Below are 20,675 nucleotides of genomic sequence, written 5' to 3'. Positions count from 1 at the left end.
ACAAACGGTAGAAAATCACTTAAGATGTTTAGACTTTACCCACCCCAATAATCCAAGTGTTCAATCAGCCCATTCGGTTTTTTTTATCCTTGCTGCTTTTCCTCCTCTTGGACCTTTTGTTGTATGGCCAGTTTCTTCTGGTCCGAAACAAAATCGGCATTCGTAAAATTGCAAAATCAATCAATTTGATTACGTATACGTAATATTTATAAATATTTCATGTTAAGCTTTTGTTCGCATTTTGGCATTTTCCGTTTCATTTCCTCCCTCCCTTATGTAAATGTAACTGGTTTATATGCCTGACTGTGGGCCTACCGCCTGAGAGGTGTATATATTCGAAATTGTTTCCATGCGGACTGTAACTTGCGGCTCTGAGAGTTCAAGTGGGGTTTGATATGCAAACAATGCTATGTCATTTGCTATTGGCATTTGATAGCGGACCTACAAGAGAAAGGAAAAATTCTCCTCTTAGTAATCAGTCGAAATCAATTAAATTGTGGCAACCATTAACGGTATATACATTTTCGATTTTGTACATATTGGTCAAAGTTGATAATTGTAATTTAAGATATACACTCGGAATGTATATAACAACAAACCATTATTTTCATTTCGCAATCTCTTAGTAAGAAAAAATATCACAGAATTTCAACCTAAAATAAACTCATGGCGTCCCAATTAAACGATAAATAATAAAAATACAAAAAAATTAACAATTACACAAGAGATTTGAAACGAATGTTTGACCAAAAATGTTTTGAGATAATTTAAATTTAGAGTTAAATTGAAAATGGAGTCCAGACCCTGATGCGTATCAGAAATGCCCATTTTTGACTTTCGTTTTGTCTTTGCACATTCGCCTGTCGATTTTAATTTTTATTTGTTTAATATTATGTGTAAACGTTTGTTCTAAAACAGTATCTTAACACATCCTTTTTAGGAAACATTTACGCTTGCATTTATTAATTATTAAAGTATTAATATGCTAAAAAAAATCTAATTTAGACCGATTTCCCCATTTTATTCCTATGGTAGCTATGCAATGGAAAGATGCATATCAATAGCTTTTACTCTGCGCGAAATATCTTCAATTCTTGCAAGTCATATGATTGTTCCTACGGGAGCTAAAGGATATAGACGTTGGATCGGGGGCGTTTTTCATACTTGATCTGCGTACACATGTTTTAGGACGACTGTGAAAGATTCAGACCGCTTGCGTTTAAACTGAGCTCGCAAACGGTATTGAAACAGACGATAGCCGGACAGACTATATCCACTCCCCTATTGATCCTGATAAAGAATATACTTTATGGGTTCGGAAACGTCTCCTTCACTGCGTTACAAATTTCTGACCAAAATTATAATAATCTCTGCAAGGGTATAGTTATAGTTATATATATTTTTTTCAGATTATCTCTTACTTTTAGTTTTATTTTTCTGTGAAAGTGTGTTTGAGATTCACTGCTCGTGTACGTGAGCCTGCTGGGCCGCAATAATTGTTTGGCCAAAGGCCCAGCATCCGTGTTTTCGTGTTGTTATGTCACGTGATTAGCCTCACCTGCTGCAGGTGGAGCGCGAAAAGGGATGGGACGACGTGGTACTAATGACAGGTACCGGAGTGGTGTATATGAAATTATGCGGAAAATGTTGCATATCTAAGTGGGAACGCGTGAATAGCTGTTAGAGTTGTGTAAATCAAAATGTTTCAGCGTTTTCAGATTTGCGTTTGATTTACTTAATTATTTAATTAACAGTTAGGCCATCTCAGAGTCAAGTGTCACCTTGAATAACGATAACGTTGTTTGAATTATTATATTAATTAATATATAGTTTTATAATAAAATTTGTCATATTGTGACTGACTTGTAACATATTTCCAAATAAGGTTCAGAATGGACTAATAAATGCGAACTTTGTTTTTGACGAAACAAGCCAAGATATTTTTGCAGCTTTTGTAAGCTTAGATTGCTTAAGTATAGTGGTGTGTCTCTGGAAAGTGAGCTGTCTGTCCAGAATCACCCCAATGTATAACGATTCTTTTAAGAACGCATAACATTAAAGTATGCTACAGAAAAAACACACATCACGTAAATGTATAACTATTGTGATTGTCATTTTTCTATAAATAAGTAAACCAAACAACAACAAAATGTTGAAGTACCATTTTTTAAGATACAAAATACAAGCGAATTTGCTTGTGAGTACGTGCCTACAATTGAGTATTTGGGCAATATTAGCTTTTAAGAAATTAACACTAATTCATTTTTAAGTAACCTATACATTTATTATCGATTTTGAAATAAGTATTCAAATTAAGTTTAATTTAATAATCTTTACATAATAACGGTTAAAATTCTTTAATTCTCTTGAGCATGCCAAAAATGTTAGATTAGTTTGGTACCATTGTATACTATATTAAAATGCATAATTTATTTTTTCTTTTTTGGTCTTTCCATTGGCATGAGCACAAAAACTTTGAGTAATTGAGCCAGAAAGTCGAGAAGAAAATGCTAGAAGAAATAGAGTCAAAGAAAAACAGTAGCAAAAGGAATGGACACAGTCATAATGGAATACATAAGATGCTGACTCCTCGATTCCATTTTCCTTTTCCGTTCCTCCAAACTTTAACTTTGGATAGTAACAAAGTCAAATGCAACTATTATTGGCATGCTGCTGGGAGAAGTTCGTTGAAGGGAAGTGGAAAAGGCAACTTCGTATAACAATTGTTAATGTACGAAATATTTCATGATTTTCATCTGGTTTTTGTCGGCTCAGCCACAAGTTCCCAGCCCTTTCCAACTTACTTTCTTTTTACTTATTTTTAATTTATTTTTTTTTGTATGTTCTTCTATTCATTCCGTGCTATTCAGCTTAGTTTTCTCTTCCTTTATTTGTGTTCGGCTAAGTTTAGTTTGGTTTGGTTTGTTGCCCTCTATACATATTCACGTTCCCAATGGCAATTGCCACGGTAAAGTGGCGCGATTTTGTTCTGCTCTATTGTTATGTGTTTGATAACCCCCAAAAAGGAGATGGTGGTGGTAACAGGCAGCAATGCATTCTATTGGTTTATTTTGACTTTGAGCATGAAATGCTCTATAAGTTACCAACAAGAAAATCATAATTCATTTTGATTCCCGTTACTTAGAGAGTAAAAGACTGCCCCTTAAAAGTATATGTATTCTAGATCATGATCAATAGCCGAATTAATCTAGCCATGTCTGTCTGTCCGACTGCCGTCATGAACATCGAGACCTCCAAAACTATATTTGCTAGTTCTGCTCACGCAGCGCAAGCGTTTGTAAAACCCATCACACAATTTTTTAATTTTGCACTTAATTTTAATTAATTTTTCAAGTATCTAGGTAAGGTAAAAGGTAAAATAAGTTAAAAGGAGGATTGAAGCTTGCTTCAGTTTTCCCAAGTTTTAATACCTTTCCGAATTTGCCGAAATACGTTATATACTGCGCGAAATATCCTGAAAAGTATACAATTTTAAGCGATTCCACCGTATTGGATCTATGGAGCTATAGGATGCACGGCGCGAAATATTTTCAATTCTTGCAAGTTATGGGAGCTATAGGATATAGACGTCCGATCGGGGCGCTTTTCAAACTTAGTTTGCGTACACATGTTTTAGGATGACCGTGAAAGTTCCAGATCGCTAGCTTTTTAACTGAGCTCTCAAACGGTATTGAAACAAACAGACAGACGGACATGGCTATATCGACTCCCCTATTGATCCTGATGAAGAATATTTATACGTTAAGGGGGTCGGAAATGTCTTCTTCACTGAGTTACAAACATCTGACCAAAATTATAATACCCTCGCGATCATTCCTGAAGCAGTTATTCTTCTGAAAAGAGTACGTAACACGATTTTATATAATGAATATAACTGATAAATTCAGCGGTTGGAGGCACAAGCCAAACAGCAGTAAATTCATGATTTTCTACGTTCTGTTCCCGTTTTTAATACTGGATTATTTTGTTGGGGAATCCCTGCGGAAGGACTCTTCCTGTTGATAACAATAGTCACGATATATATATAAAGTTTATGTACTGGATTAAACAATTGAATAAAAGAGAAATGTCAGTAATGAGGGCTGTCCATTTATGGTATTTTATTTTAATGTTGAACAGGCGTCGTTGCAAATTTATTTAAAGCATAAATGGTAAACCAGCCACAAAAGCAAACAAATCAACAATAGCGGGAAAAGACCAGTCAACTCAGGAGTCGCAATTAGAAAATGCAACCATCCTATTTGAAACGTAAAGCCAGCCACGGAAAACACATTTTGGACATTGCTCTGGATTATTTTGTATAATTAGTTGTAGGACTGCAACCCAAAACACCTGAAACAGCTCCCATTTTCTGTTGGTGTTTAAGCTGAAGACCATCCATAATTTATGGCAAATTTAATCACCTCGAAAAAGGAAAGTGGCAGTGTGGTTTTTTTCGCCTTCCTTTTTGCCCTTTTTGGGGCTCTAGTGCCGATTCATTCCGTTAAGATTTAATCTTCGAATCAATTTGTCGATGAGGGTGTATAAAAGGTTCCAGTTCCTGAGAAAAGGGTTCCTTGTTAAGTGTGACGCGAACGGCTTTTTTGTTGTGATTGGGAGCAGAGTGCCAACCTCGTTCCCATTTCTTTGTGTAGGCTTTGGCTGTTGTTCGCTCGCTTCTTGAGTAGATTTATTGTTACGGGTAGTAAATATTTTTCTCGCTTCTCTGCTTAGTATTTTCTGTTCAATTCTGGAAATCATATTATTGCTCCTGCGTTTACAATTTGACTTAGGACCCAAGGTTTTTGGTTTGCGTGTGCCGTTAGCCTCTGCTGTTTGCACTACTTGTCGGTATGTCTGTCTTGCCCGAAATTTGTTTGTCTGCCATTGTTTGCGTGTTTGCCTTGTTGTGAGCCGGCGTGTTAATGGCCTAGGCGTAGTTGACAAGTTTCTTCGGTGAGTGTTTTTCAAGAGTACTTTAAGAAGTTGGATAGTCGAGACTGGAGTTTTTCCATTTAGGGAGATGATTTATGGCATATGTGGGTGGTGTAGTGGTTGGGGCTTTTCAGCAAGGCAGCCTTTCTTAAGGACGGATTCAGTCCGAATTTTGGAATTTAAGTGGTAATGGGGTAATGAGGAGGTAAAGCGATATATAAGAACAGATAAATAAATAAATAAAACTTGGTTCCTACGGTACGATAGTTTTCTAACAGGTCTCATGGCCACAAACGACAATGTGACAATAAAATAATTCCCAGACAATGGAAAGTTGTTTTTTAACCGAACAAAATAAAGAAACTTCCTTGGCCAATGTAACACAAAAATGGTAAGAATAAATAGTAAATTTAGTAAATTTGGCAATAAGCTCGCTTGTATAGTTCCCGAGATTTCGAAACCTAAACCGAAATAATTTTATTTTGCCAAGCTAAAACATAACCGAAATAAATAGCAACCGGAATAACCGTAACCGATACCGAAATATTTGTACCGGTTCTGCTTACGTCTTCCCTAAAAAAATAGGTCGTACAACGTCTTAATAAATTTGTCTGATTCTGCAAATGCTTGCCTTTTGGTGGATTTTTTTTAATACATTACAATGCTAAAAAAAGAACACAAAAAAGTCTTTCTTAAACTACAGTGGGTGGTTGCTTTTGACTCAACCACCACCGTACTAATCCAAACTAATTTAGTACCGTTTAAAACTGTCTACTAGCCACTACTTATTATTATGGGAAATTTTAAAAATATTTATTTTAATAAATCGAGCAACACCCTATCCTAGCATTTCCCCGAGCAATTAATAAAGTGAAATAGCCTACATGAAAACTCAATTTTACGAAGTTGCTTACGTCCCTCCTGTTCTACGTCCACATGTGGTTTGCTGGATGGAAAGGGATCAGGATTGTCCGCGCCACTTGAAATTCACGTCTTTTGTGCAAATATCACGTACCAACTCCAGACAAGTCTTGCTGGGCATTCCGTTTGAGACTCGCTGACTCTTTTACATTCACCCGATACTGTTCTAGCCCTCTCTTTTCATCGCTCTGTTCGAACGTGTAGAACAGACATACTATTTGTAATATTCTCATGTAATCCTGTGACTGCTACTGGTTCTGTTTCAGGTTGTCTGTCGCTCTTGCTGTTTTTTTTAACCCTGTCCTCAAGTCCATTCTAACACCCACTACCTCTCTCGACCCTTTTTGACGGTTTAACAAACGGCATGTCGTGCATTTCATTTCAATTTTATTTCGATGCCGTTTTGAGTTAATGACTTTCCGACACGCAAAGCATCAAAGGCCTCCAAAAAACAAAAATTTCTTCTGCCGGAAGTTCCCTTATGCCCACTGCTATGTATGGTTTCTAGAACTCATCAAACCATCGATGATATTTATCGACAAAGTTTTTGGCACGAATCAAAATTTTTGTTTGTTTTTTTATTTACTTGGCTTTTTATATTCGGTTTTAGCCTTTTGTTGTTTGTATTATATTCTTTATGGATTAACTTTTTGTGTAACTTATATGCGATGAGTTTCATAAAAGAGAGAACAATTGGTTATTGCATTAACACAGAAAAAATGTACTTAAGTAAAATACAAAAGGAAAACACTTTAAGTCGAAATCACTTATTACTATTATAAATATATCCAATAAAAAGTGTTACTAACGCACACTGAGCCAGAAAGTGTATTGTTGGCCAAAAATCTGGAATTTCTTTCACTGTATAGCTAAGGAGCTCAAATAAAGATTGAACTTTTTAACCAACTAAGAATAACATTTTAGGGATTTTTATAAGATATATTTCTCTAAAGCAAAGTCGGAACATTTTTCATATTTTTGCATATTTTGCTTTAAAAAAAAATTTTTTTTTTTTTAATATTTAAGTATAAGATGCAAAAAAAATGTAAAGCACTAACTAAACATGAGAGTATAGATAATGCCTTGAGTAATTTAATCCATTCTCAATAAAATATGTTAAGTGAATGTTTTGAGTAAAATGCTAGTGTATACTACTTTGAAATAATTTGTATTCATTTATTTTTATTTTATTTATTTTTAACTCTTATCCTAGCGCTGCAAGACAAGTCTTACAGATTAATGCACTAGTCACTCTTCCATTCTTAAAATTCTTTGGATATCCAAACACTGTTTTGTTTTCATAAATGCAGGGCTCTTGTTCCTTTTGTCCCGCGCACCAGATTTTTAAGATATCGCATAACAGTCCCACCTCATAACATCGCTTCCAGGCAACCCAATTCAATTCGACCCAAACAAATCCGTTTACAGTGGCTAACGTGTAGTTGGAGGTCAAAGCGAAGCCATATTGTGCCGAGAGTCGAGACAGGTTGCATCTAAAGCCGGAAACAGTTAACAACGGCTTAGCCCTTGGCCACTTACAGCCGTTAAATGGCATTATAGAGGGAGACGGACAGACGGGATGCGTGAGTTGGTTCACTCTCTGTCTCTCTCTAAATTGCGTCATTGAAATTCTATACCCTAACTTGAAGTTATATTTTTGGAAGGATGCGGACTATGACACTTGACCTTTGTTTCCAAATACGTTAAGTGTTGCCATCGAAAATTAATGACAAAGTAATGTCAGTCAAAAGGATAGACAGGCCTAGACATTCGGACAGGTTAGACAGGCCCCCAAAGTCGGAAGTAGAACCGGAGCAGAACCATCAATTCAGAGACCCAAAAGCCCAGAACCCAGTTCATCCATCCATCTATCCCTTGTCATGTCAAAGTTTCGGTTTCTGATGTTACTCTTGCTGCTGTGGCTGTGGCTGTAGCGACACAGGCTTGACTTTGTCCTAGCCATTATACTCTGATCCCACCCCATCGGAACCACCTCCGGTTTTGTGGCAGCAACCTTTGCAACCTTCGCATATAGAAATTTTAGCTCATTGACGTTTTGCGCTGCCTGCCGCTTTCGCTTTGAATAAATAACTGATGTGACGCTACAGACACATTATCCAACTGAAGTACATATATACTGGCACTTCATCCCCCAGCTCTCAGTACAATACAATCAACTGACGGAACAGCGTTTACCTGAACAGGACCCCCGACTCCACTCCAATTCACATCCCCGTAGCCGTCCTCGTCGTCATCTTTGACAGTCTAATCGTCTGTTGGACTCACTCACAATTGCCATAGGGCAACAGCATCCTGAAGGACCGCAGTCCGTTCAGCCCCGACCTAACCAACCATACCCCAGTATTTATGCAAAAAATTCCTGCCAAAAAATTCCTACCAGTTTGCTTCCCCGTTGCCTATCTGATGTACCAAACTGTATCTGACTCTGTCTTTGAAAATAGACTTGGCTGTCTGTTTTGGCTGACAGAAGGTTGTAAAACGGGGGCTTATTTTGATGTAGTGGATTAACATTTCTTAGTTTTTTATACCGAATCTATTGAATCAGCATATATTTAAAATGATTAAGTTGGTAAGCATCAACAGAAATTCGGCTACAGGGTGCTAACTTACTTAATAACTTTTATGTTTTCCTATATAGTTTTTTATAATTAACAAGAAAAGAAGTAAACTTCCGCAAGCCGAAGTTTATATACCATGCAGCTAGTGCAAAAATTTATATGCGTATAAGTTTGACGGTCTTCTGATTTGAATAAAAATAAAAGTCTGATCAATCAAATTAAAAAAATGTAAATTTCTATTTTGTATTATTTTTTTTAAATCTTTTTGGCTAATTAAAAAATTGACAGTTCAGAATTACGCTTTTAATTTTATTAAAATCGGTAAATGATATCATACAGCTGCCATAGGAACTTTCGAATAATTGAGCTGCAAATCATCACAGTTTCAATGTTTTTAAGCATTTACGCATATTAATCATAATTTTAACGTTTTTAAGAATATTTAATTTTTGAAAAAGCGGCAAGGGTATATGAACTTCCTTTCTTGTTCGAGATGAAGTTCGTTCCATACGGAATTTATACTTAGTTGTAATCAATTATCATTTGACAATGTTTCCCAAAAAAAAATGAAGTTCATATTATTGATATTAACAATAGTACCAACAACTTTTTTCCAGGAAACAATCGAATAACAACTGATTATCATTTCATTAAAAGCAGGCAGGTCATAAAAGCTTGTTCAATTTATGCCGAAACTGATTGAATATACTTTATTTTTAACATAAGCACAAAGAACAATTGGTTTTCTCCAATCCATCGAGCACTCCCAACTTCTGGCCTATTTACGTATATATTAAATTTCATTAGCATTCGCGGTTCTATCCCTCCTTTACTGAACTATAAATATATAACATTCGCACATTAACTTACCACCTACAACGACTTCTTTCCCAAGACGACGACAAGCTCACAAACCCGTTAAAGACTGTAGAACTCGACATAGAAAGGTAAAAATGAGTTATTGAAACGTTTTTAACTCATAAATAAATAATTACCGAATTCGCTAAATGCTTGTGCATAAAATATATGGCCCAATAATGTTTGCCGATGTTTTCCGTACACAACCCAACCGCATTTAAACAAATACCCAGTTTCTTGTCTGTTGGAGAGGGAGGGTACACAGCTGTCGTCATTGCGATGGTGGTCAGAGTTAAGTCCTAAGTATGTTCGTCATTTGTTTTTCTACTGTTTGTACAGTGGCCGCTTACCATAAAGGCAGCGCGTTCTCGGAGGGTGGCTACACCTAAAACGTGGTAATAGATACTAACCGCATGGATGGACCTATGAGGCATCGGGCATTCTATCTTGTTGGCTTTACGATACGTACTACCTATTTCCTTTTATCCAAACTGCAATCAAATGCGAGGGAAAGGAGAGGGCGATTCTTTGGGTTAGATCAAGTTTCATGCAGCAGATAATTTATATGGTATGAGCTTCCGTTTCGGAGGGTGTACCAGCTCCTCCCTCTGGCGACACACTCGCTGGGATTTGTTTGTGGCTGTTGACTTGCTTTTACATTGCCTTAGGTCCGTTTTCTCTGATTTGCCTTTAAGATTGCACCCCAACCACTTCGGTGTTTACGGTTTATTGTTCTTTGCTAGAATAGAGAAGTTCAGAGGACTCAGTCCTTGGCTTAGACAGAAAGTTGTTAAGTCGACTAGTTGTTAGCCACTGAGCCATGAGATTTGGCAGATATGTTTCAGCGATTAAGTGAACACCGCTTATAACTTAAGCTAACTTAATTGACTCCGATGCCTAAGGTAACTAGACGCTTGTGGGAGACCATATGAAGTCTAAAATCGCTATCGCTACCAATCTAAACTTGATTTATGGATTCTTTTTTTAGAAAGCTACAATAACATAAAAAATTGCATGCGAAAACAAAAAAAAAATTTGTGCCAACTTGTTATTTAACTGTAAAAAATTTTCACAAAATGTGATATAATTTAGGGAACTTATATAAGCTTAGTTAGGAAGCATTAATCATTAGGAACTCCATAATTTCGACTCAAGTTCATATTTCAAAATACTTATAAACTTAATGGATTCTGTTTCCTGTGATAAGCACTTTAACACTGATTGCATGTAGTTGCCCACACGATATATATAACATATACGTATAAGAAAGTAGTTTTCGGAAAATTGAAGTACGTGGACATTTCGCGACACGCTATTAAGCAGCAACAACAGCAACAGCAGGAGAAGACAACGTATGGTATTAGCATACTCAACCCAAAGCTACCATTTTTTTCTCCCTGAACAATTGACACGGCGACAGTGAATGCGAATCGAATTTTTGGGAATGTAGGAAACCAAAACAAATGGTTGACAGAGCTGCCGACGACATTGTCAGTAATACTTAAGGAGGGCTTCACTAAAATATTAAAGTTCACTAATATGTACATGCATCAAAATCTATTTATTGTATTACCATCTAAACTAACAGCGACTATATATTTGTTTTATAATTGTAGTCAGAAGTTTGCAGCGCAGTGACCTTATAATATATATTTATATATATAATATATATATATATTGATAACCATTACTAGGAGAGTCGATCTAGCCATAACCGTCTGTCCATTTCTACGTTAACTAGTCTCTCAGTTTTAAAGCTATCTGCATGAAACTATCCCAAAAATGATTTTCTGATTGCAGGTAGTATATAAGTCGAAACGAGGCGGATCGGACTGTGTCATATAGCTCATATAGCAATTGGAATAATTATAACAATTAAAACTTTGCTATTTATTAATTCTTTTTTTTTGTTTTTCGATATATAGTAAAGGCTTATTGTTTGAATTTGATGAAAATCGGACGACTACATCATATAGCACCATCGGAATATTATAAAAAGATAAATGGAGAAAAAATGTCTACTTCTTTATTTAACATTTTTTTTTGCGTAACTCTTTTGGATAATTCAGAATAACGCTTTTAATTTTATTAAAATCGGAAAGCGATCTTATTATTTTCATAGATCTTCTGTTTTTGAATATTCTAAATTTAAATGCTGCCACTGTTGCCTACAGGCAGCAATTTCTTTGTATTTTTAGTTAGTCCGGGCATTTGTTATATGTTACCCACTGTGCATTGACGAGATTACTTTCAATTTCTGGCCTTCTCTACGTACAAAAACGTGATGCGTGTTCCAGGGTTAATGTGCCATCGGTATGAAAAACAGGAAAACCCAAGGCAGGAACACAAATGCAAATTGTTAACGTGACTAACGGGAAGAGCGCGTGCGAAAGAAATCAATTTATATCAATGCAAAGAGCTTTCTCTGGGGCTTGAACCCTAAATGACAAATATGTGACATACTTTGCATCGCATTATTGAGCTTAAGTTGACAGTATGCTACGAACTATATAGTTTTGTAAGTGGGTGCAATGGAGTGGTTATTGAGTGCGGAAATAATAGGTTTTTAAACTTTAAATACAAGCAGTGCGTTCATATCTGGTGAATAAAATTAATGGCGTTAAAATTGTTATAAGACCTTTATACAAATTAATATTAATCGAAAGCCTAAAAATAAAAGCCTTTAATAAAAGAGTTCTTTTCTAAAAGATTACGGTGCTCGAATCTGCCCACAAAAATGTTGTGTTGTTTTTCGAATACATATATTAGTTTTATCGTAAAAAATAAAGGTTAAAATGTTATTTTAAAAATAAAGGGTTAAAGCTGGTTAATTATTGTATTTTCAACATAGTTTTATTATTGCTTTTTTCTTTCAAAGTCCAATAACTAAAAATCGTATTTTTAGTAGACTTAAACCACATCCCCTAAAAAGGGTTACTGCCAACATTATTTTTAATCTCCTATTTCAACCATTCATTTCATATTCAGACCACTCTCTGCTTATTGGACATACGAGCCGCCTGGGCGAAGAAACTGAATGCGAGTCAAGCATTCGACGACACATGGAACACAGCATCTGACTTAGAAAATGAACTGGAAGTAAGTAGTTCATTCGCCAAAGCATGGCACAATAAGCCCACAAATGCAACTGCCCATTTGCAGCAACAAAAGCGTGCGAAAGGTCAGAGTGCAGCAGGAAGCGGAGGCAGTGGAGCTGGCCAGTGGTCGTCCTGGTCGGATTGGTCGACCTGTTCGCGCACCTGCGACGGTGGCATCATGCAACAGATGCGTAGGTGCGGCAACGGCAACACAGGCAGTTGCCGCGGCGAGAGCGCCCGCTATCGCATCTGCAACATGCAGCCGTGTCCGGAGCAGCAGGATTTCCGCTCCAGCCAATGTGCCGCCTACAACGATGTCCCCTACGACGGCACCCTGTACAAGTGGACTCCGCATTACGATTACGTCGAACCCTGCGCGCTCACATGCAGGTGAGTGTGACTGGCCGGCTGGGGAGGTGCACCCACAATCTACTCCAAGTGGGCATTGTCGAAAAAAACATATATTTTTATAATTTTTTTTGCGGCGACGTCTGTGATACTATTTTTTTAAATTTAATTACATGTTATTTTACAACTTTTAAGGAACGTAAGAACAAATTTTCGAAAACAAATAATGTAAAATAAGCCGGTAATCGTAAATCTATAGAAGCGCAAAGAGTTTTTTTTCAATTTTTTGGAGAACTTTGAAGTGAACAACGCGTTTTTAGCTAAAACAAGACAGGAAGCAAGCTTCGGCAAGAAGAAGTTTATGTACCCTTGCAGCTATTGCAAAAATTCAATTTTCTTGAAAACATTAAAATTCTGATTTTCTTGCGTATATGCTAAAAAACATTGAAGCCATGATGTTTTGTACCTCAATTATTTGACAGTTTCTATGACAGCTATATGATATCGTTTACCGATTTCAATAAAATTAGAAGCGTAATTCTGAACTATCAAATTATTAATAAGTCAAAAAGAATTTAAAATAAAATAAAAACAAAAAACAACAAAATCTTCGTGATTACCTGCTGATCTATGTGAAGAAATGATCGGTTCAGTAGATTTTGTGTTCTGGTGTTCTCGAACTTAAAAAAAGACGTTTTAGGGAAAATCGATTTAAAGTTTTTCATACGTGAACAATCTGGTTGCACGGCCAGTCGTTTGAAACGCTGTAATTCGGTTAGTTTTATTTGGATTGACTTGAATTTTGTGAAGAATATTCTCAACATTTATGATAGTTCAGAAAAAAAAATAAAAAAAACTAAACTTAAAACTTTCTTCAATAATTTTTTTGTTCACTCATTATTCCGATTTTATTTTTTTATCTCATGCATGAGAATATCTGTTATTACTCTTTTATTTTTATTTATTAATACTTTTAAAAGGCGTGGCTTGTTGCAGAGAAAAATCACGACCACTCTTAATCGGACTATGCTGCAGCTGGTCCAGTCGGATGTGGGCTCATTATTCATCAGACATTCCGTTTGGCCAGCCATGCGGTGTCGCTTTAAGTGGCTTTCAGTTACGTCCTGCGGCTTAGTTGGCGATGTTACCGCTTCGGTCCCTCGGTCTGTGACAATAAAAAAGCTGTTGTTCTTTTTCTATTTTTGTGTTGTAGCATTTTCCCCTTTTTGCGGTTCAAATTAGTGGCATCCGTGTTGGGTTTAGGATTCTGCGGTTTCCAGTCTCTGCGGTTAATCCGTTTGGGTTTTTTCCCCAAACTCCTTCTGTCGGTTTTTTTCCAACACATATGCGGGCGAAATAAATCATTTGCTAAGCCTTAAATTTCAACAATTTAGTTGCAAACGCAATCGGGCAAGAGAAACTTGCCGCAAAGAAAGCATTTTATAAGCGGATGATATCCGAAAGAGAAGACTAAATTTGTATGAAGATATGTGAAAAATTATATGCTTTAATCTAGAACACGCTTGGATTGATTAAATGGATTTTATATGGGTACCAAATAAAATAGTCGGAAGTTGGATTGTGACGGCTATAGTTTAATATTTTAAGTTGTAATATGTTTTTGTGTTAAAATAATTAGTATTTTATTATAAAAATATTATAGAAGTCGTCGCAAGCCCTTTAGATGGGTCTTTTTTTTCTTAAGCAAAGAAAACTGTAATTTTTTTGTTTATATACCAAATGTTTTTCTCAACATTTTCAACGTTTTGGCACAAGGAATTTCGTTTGAAAAACAAAAATTCACACAAACTAAATGACACATTGCAATAAAAATTGACAGAATAGTGGCTGAGCGTTGTGCCAACCTGGGAAAAAAATTTTTTAAATATTCTCAGAGGGAAAATTTAAAATGAGAATTATATAATACTGGAGTGAACACTTTTCAACTTTATCAGGTCTTAAATTAATAGCAGGAGTATACGGCTTTTACATTAAATTCATGAAAAAAATATTCTCCATCCGCAGGGGACATCCGGCGCATCTCGTCGAAGACATTTCCCGTGAGACAGGAGGCGGGAATGCCGAGGAGGCGGAGCACTACGATGAGCAGAGCGTCATCGTGCAACTGTCGGCAAGGGTCCAAGATGGAACCCGCTGTCGCTCCGGCAGCCTGGATATGTGCATCCAAGGAAAATGTCAGGTGAGTCCTATTTGGGCAAATTTTGGGGAAACAAGAGTCAGCGGGGGTGGGTGAAGCTTTCCCCCATTTTCTTCCGGTTCAAACCGACCCTTCCACCTGCTCCCAATCGGCTTGGCAAAATATGATAAATTACAATTTTGGAGGCGAGGTAGGCTTGGGCATTGGCAAAAGCCCTAACAGGCAAAAACAAAAGCTACTCTCACTACGGAGCTCGTCGGGAGAGCGTTAAGCATATGTATATGTATGTAGATTGCATAACACAAGCGTCTTTGTATCATTATGCTCCAGCGCATATATAAATCATTAAGTGGGCGACCGGAAAAGGTGGGCGGGGCAGGCAGGTTGCCACTGCCGTTACTGGTGCCGTCAAAAGTCAACTATTGAAATGCCAATAAAGCGTGCCCCAGGGCAATGGGTAGGCAACGGGTAGGCAACGGGTAGGCAACGGGAAGGCAACGAGTAGAGCGGCAACAAGAACTGCTCCCTGTGCCACGAAGTGCGCTTCAAAGTATGCTACTATATGTTGACATGGGTGCCGAGGGGTGGCCGAAAAATTTGTTTAGGGGTGTGAAGACTCTTTTTTGGCCAAGGAATGAAAGAATAAAGCGTCAGTTTCTTTTGTTTCGTAGAGTAAAAGGGAATATTGTATTTGTTGAAGAGTATGTAAAAGGTAGAAGGACATTTTTGATGAGGATCAATAAGCGAGTATAAACTTCGAGATCTTGGAAACTATAAAAGCTATTTGACATGCATATTCTAGTCATTTTTACCCAGCGCAAGTTTTTTTTTCCAAACGGAGTCACGCACACTTTAAGACATGTTCGGACATATCTATCGGTAGACACAAAATTTTCAAAATCGATCTATTATTTTAGAAGTTATTGGCTATTTTATTTTATAATGCCGTCACTGCATATTTGAAAAACGGAGTTCGTGTCTGAAAAACAACGCAGAGTGCACATTCTAATAAATGCTCGCACTTAGTTTGTGTGAGTAACTTGCAGGGGAAAGTTTGTTAATGTGTGTGTACCGACGCACTTAGTCTGGAATTCGCTAACAATTGTTACGTTCCTGTGAACATGTTTTTGGTGCTTTATTTTTTGTATAATGATAAAATTAATGTAATATTTCGCCGAAGTCTTTAAAGTAATACGTTAAATTTTTTGATGATATTTACGGGCAACCCTCGTCGGCCTGCAAAACCACTGCTCGGCAGGATTACAACTACAACAATGTCAAACGAAGTTGGCGACAGCCACAGCAGAGACGACAAAACTTGGATTCAGCCTGAGGGGTTTTTCTCTCGAACCGAATGTTTGAGTTTTGATTCAGTTTCAGTTCCAAAGAGCTGGCACACACGTACCTGCAGGCGTGTTTGCTTGGCTGTGGGAATACGGCATCTTATCCAAGTTTCGTGTAGCTTCTTGCTGTGCTGTAATGCCGCCAAATCGTCACACCAATTTGTTGTAATAAACGCCAATATGTCAAGCGGTTTACGTTGTGTTTTATTTGTCGCCAAACAGAGGGTGCGCAGCAGTACCGGCGTTGGCAGCGGCTAGAGGCATTCGTTATGTGAATACTTTGATATTTGTATATAGGTAGTATGTATATCTGTTCTAAATAAATCGAAGAGCTTGCTTCCTGCTTGTCGGCTTGTTATGCGAGCCACGGGCTATGCCTTTGCGTCTTGCGGTTACCATACACAAACCAGCCGAAAACCAGAAAGCCGACAAAAGTAACACTCGAAATCTGGGTGTCTGCATATGTTCTTAGCGTAGGTGTCCCGAATTAATGGAAAGTCAGAACTTCAATTTCGTTTTCCTTTTTATGGAGCTTTGCAGATGTAAATTGTAAATAGCTTTGGTAGTTTTGTTAAGGTGGGGATTTGAGCCGTTCTTGGGTTAAGAAACATTTTTTTAAGTTTTCTTCAACTCTTTATCTAAATAAATGTAATATAATTTGTGTAAGAAATTAAAATATTTAGTTTGCGAGATTTCTTAACTTACGTCCTAACTGCCGATGGATGACTTAAATCTTAAGAGTTTCAGGTTCAATGCACACTTTAATCAACCTTCAAAAAATATTCCGTTTTTTTCCAAAACAAAAAGGCGTACCAAGTATTTGTTCAAAGGGGCTCAAGTGCCCGTTTTTTTTTATACCCGTTACTAATTTAAGAATCAAATGCTCGCACTTATTGTGAGCAAGTTGCACGGGCAAATTTGTCAAAGTGTTTGCCGACAGCGGCTATGCACTGTTCGAGTCGGGCTCTGCCGGCCCTCTGCCGCTGCTCTGCATTTAATACGGTAGTTGGTAGCGAAGAGTGGTTTGCTGATCGGTTTTTTGCTTGTAGTATTGGCAATACAGTTTAGCAGATGACTCTAGCTGAAACCCGATTTTTTTCTGGGGGAATATTTATTTTGATATTTTTAAGCTGAGTAACGGGTATCTTATAGTCGGGGAGCTCGACTTCAGCGTTCCCTCTTGTTGTGTTTCTGCTCTATGCCTCTGATTATGTCAAGGATCCTTTCCCATTGATTTTCATATTTTTTGGTTGGTTCGCTATTGATACCACCAACAGTTGATTTACACATTATTTTCGCAGCCATTATTATTTACCATTTGTCTTTGACTGGTGCCTATCACAATCTAACGCCAGCGACCTGTCATCTCTTTCTAGCGCGTTGGCTGCGATTTAAAAATCGGCTCGACAAAGAAAATCGACGGTTGCGGAGTGTGCGGCGGCGATGGCAATTCTTGCTCCCAACCACTTTATTACTGGGAGATGGCACCGATGTCGCAGTGCTCCGTCACCTGCGGCGGTGGTAAGTTGAATTTTTATGTTACCTGCCATTTCTTACACAGAGAAAATAAGCTGTATTGAATAAACAATACTGAGAGAAAGCTACGATATGCGATTTTTTGTAGAAAGCCCATTAGTTTTACCAAATTAGTCTGATGTAAAGTCAAATATCGGTGACCATTTACTCATGTTTGAAACAACGCAAAGAAAAGGCACTATCCTAAAGTCTGAGATAGTTTACTACATGTCAAATGGCTAATCCATTATTATATCCTTGCAGAATGTATTATGAAATTGTAAAAATGGCTTCTTATCTTGTCGGTCGGACGACTAATTGGTTTTATATCATGCTTTGCTTGCCTATTATACTGGATCCATCCCTTGACTGCAAGGGTGTTAAAACTTTGGCTTTCCGAAGTTAGCTGCCGTTATCCTTTTTTATCAGCTTCAATAGCCGAGTCGATTTATCCATGTCCGTCTATCTGTCCGTCTGTCTGTCTCTCCTTCGCCACCTTACCTGCGATTGTGTTATGGGCGAACAATTATTCTGAAATTTGTTATCTGAGTAACGGGTATTTAACTCGACTAAAGCGGTCTTTCGTATTTTTTCTTAGTGTAGCCAGTCTACTGTCACCGATGAGCGGCTGTCTTTGCTATCTTTAGTATAAATAAACAAGTGGCGAGCTCTTGGCGTGCTTGGCTGCCGTTTGTAATCCCTTCCTCCCACTTTTTCCTCTACCGAAGAGTACTGTCAAATTTCTTTGTCTTTTGTGTTCGTAAGTGTGTGTGCAGGAGTCAGCTATTTGTCGTGCTCATTTATTTTCATTTAATTGGAATTCGTTTCGATTGAATGTTTGCATGGTAATCGAGAGGTAGCAGATATCCGTTCCCCACTGAAAATGGTGGTTGTAAACTGTGTTCCTTTCGTTTGTCCTTGTAGCTACCTGTAGATGAATGATTATCCAGGGGATATAATATATTTGAAGCTTAAGTTTGTCAAATAAGCTGAATTCAGACTTTGGTTAACTTTCATGATGCAACCAAGCCATAAATTGGACGTCTAAGTTACCTTTTCTGAGTTAAATAGAAAATTTGGTTTTGGAGTGCAACGTGATGAGGAATAAGGTAATAAAAAAGTTCACATTAAAGACCATAGTTAAGTACGAAAACTAATGGTTTAGGGGTTTCCACCGTATAAGTAGCTCGGGGACTTCATCAAGTAAAGGTGTGTGCAAACAGTGAGTTAATAGGAACTCTAATTAACAAATTAAGCGGTGCGTTCGGGAATTATCAGACGGAATTTACAATGTGGACTTGATAAAAGCTTTTAGCTTTCACCTTTTGTTAATTGCTCATATTTTCTTTTTGCACCTATTCATCATAAATTATAAAACAACCATTAGTTTAATGATATGCACTGACTGTTAACTACATTTTACCTGCCAACTCTTGTTTACCCCATCAATCTTGGGGGAGAATTAAAATCGAGGCCAGACAAAATTTATTATGAAATATTCGAGATACGCAACCGTATAGCTATGGAACAATATTATCGGTGACTGGCTACCAAAGTAAACTTTAAGTCGTTCCGTTTGCTTTTATTCGCTTGGACGTTCAAGTGTCCTATAAATTTTTAATCATTATTTGGTTCGGCTTTTCCCGGCCATTAGCCTGTCAGAGATAAGTTGTCCTTTGCTCTGGCGTAATGCCAGTTGGATATTCTGAAGTACTTTTGGAGCAGACGTTTACTCAGGCATTATCCAGCGACAAATGGCAAAATCAATTTCTAGCTTCCTCCCCCAGGTTAATTGCAGTATCGTTAAGGGCGGTCGTCTTCAGCAAGAGTGACCTACTCAATGTTGGCTTGACCAGTTTGTAATTACATTTCATTGTGTCTGTCTATACTTAGTTTTTAGATGTCAGTTAAATGTCAAGTGCACTGCAGAGTCTCTTTGGGGGATTTCCTAACTGCCTTCCCACCCTCAAATAAATGCTCACCTGTGGACTCCGACTCAGTGTGATTTTTTTTGTAAGGACATCGAAATGCTTTTACTTATGTTCGGTGCTCAGTTCCCCTCTCCGGGTATATAATTGCACACATTTCACGAAATCAATTGTACTTAATTATACATATTTGGTTGGCTAGTTTCTCAGTTGGACAACTGCAGTTTTTATGTACGTGACAGGATTTCCAACTGTCTGTTGCAAAAACTTGCCTCATTCTCGATTTTTTTCACGATCCACTCCTGCTGAGTTGTCTAATACAGTTTGTTCTGAACTGAAAACACTTAATCTTGATTTAATTGACTGTTGTTATACCCGTTACTCGTAGAGAAAAGAGATATTGTATTCGTTGAAAAGTATGTAAGAGGTAGAGAAAGCGTTTCCGACCCTATAAAGTGTATAATTTCTTGATCAGGATCAAATGTCGAGTCTGTCTATCCGTCAATATGAACGTCAATATCTCGAAAACTTTAAAAGTTAGAGATCTAAGCAGTGCAAGTTTATTTCCAAGCGGGGCCAGAAAACTTAATGCCTCACTAGATTTAATTATAAATAAAAAAAAGGGTAAGAAATCACATAAAACTAACGGCTTAAAATTATCAATTAAAGTGGTCTTGGATTACAAATATGCGTTTTAAAGATCACCCTCACTACTGACCAAAACGAAAAAAAAGATTAGATGAATGAGCGAAATATACAAGCGCGAATAAAATCAGAAGGACGAATGGATGATTAAAATCTGCTGGGTTTTGTGGCTTTCAGGGTCTCAAAACTGAGTGCTGGGTTCTGTAAGCGTTACAAATCCAATGGATCATGGACGGGATTTTGTTCGAGTCGTGCTCCTGCGCCACTCACATTCCTGTCGCCGTCCTTCATAACTGCAGTCTGACTCTGGGGATGACTTCTCTGTGGAATTCGACAATTGACGTTAA

At 37.4% G+C, this 20,675-nt stretch overlaps 1 protein-coding gene across 10 annotated transcripts in view; it reads left to right on the top strand.

The window, feature by feature from the left end:
- The window catches only part of LOC108135228 (protein madd-4), a 60,887-nt gene that overhangs the window by 10,234 nt on the left and 29,978 nt on the right, over nucleotides 1-20,675 (top strand). For all 10 annotated transcript variants that reach the window (XM_017255873.2, XM_017255872.2, XM_041708770.1 and 7 more), the window contains exons 4-7: nucleotides 12,282-12,392; nucleotides 12,456-12,781; nucleotides 14,765-14,939; nucleotides 17,617-17,761. In XM_017255873.2, coding sequence (XP_017111362.1) covers nucleotides 12,282-12,392; nucleotides 12,456-12,781; nucleotides 14,765-14,939; nucleotides 17,617-17,761 — 757 coding nt within the window. The remainder of the gene's footprint in view (nucleotides 1-12,281; nucleotides 12,393-12,455; nucleotides 12,782-14,764; nucleotides 14,940-17,616; nucleotides 17,762-20,675) is intronic.

Source organism: Drosophila elegans, unplaced genomic scaffold, assembly GCF_018152505.1.
Source record: "Drosophila elegans isolate 14027-0461.03 unplaced genomic scaffold, ASM1815250v1 contig_397, whole genome shotgun sequence".
Lineage (NCBI taxonomy): Eukaryota > Metazoa > Arthropoda > Insecta > Diptera > Drosophilidae > Drosophila > Drosophila elegans.
This window is presented reverse-complemented; position numbering and strand designations above follow the sequence as displayed.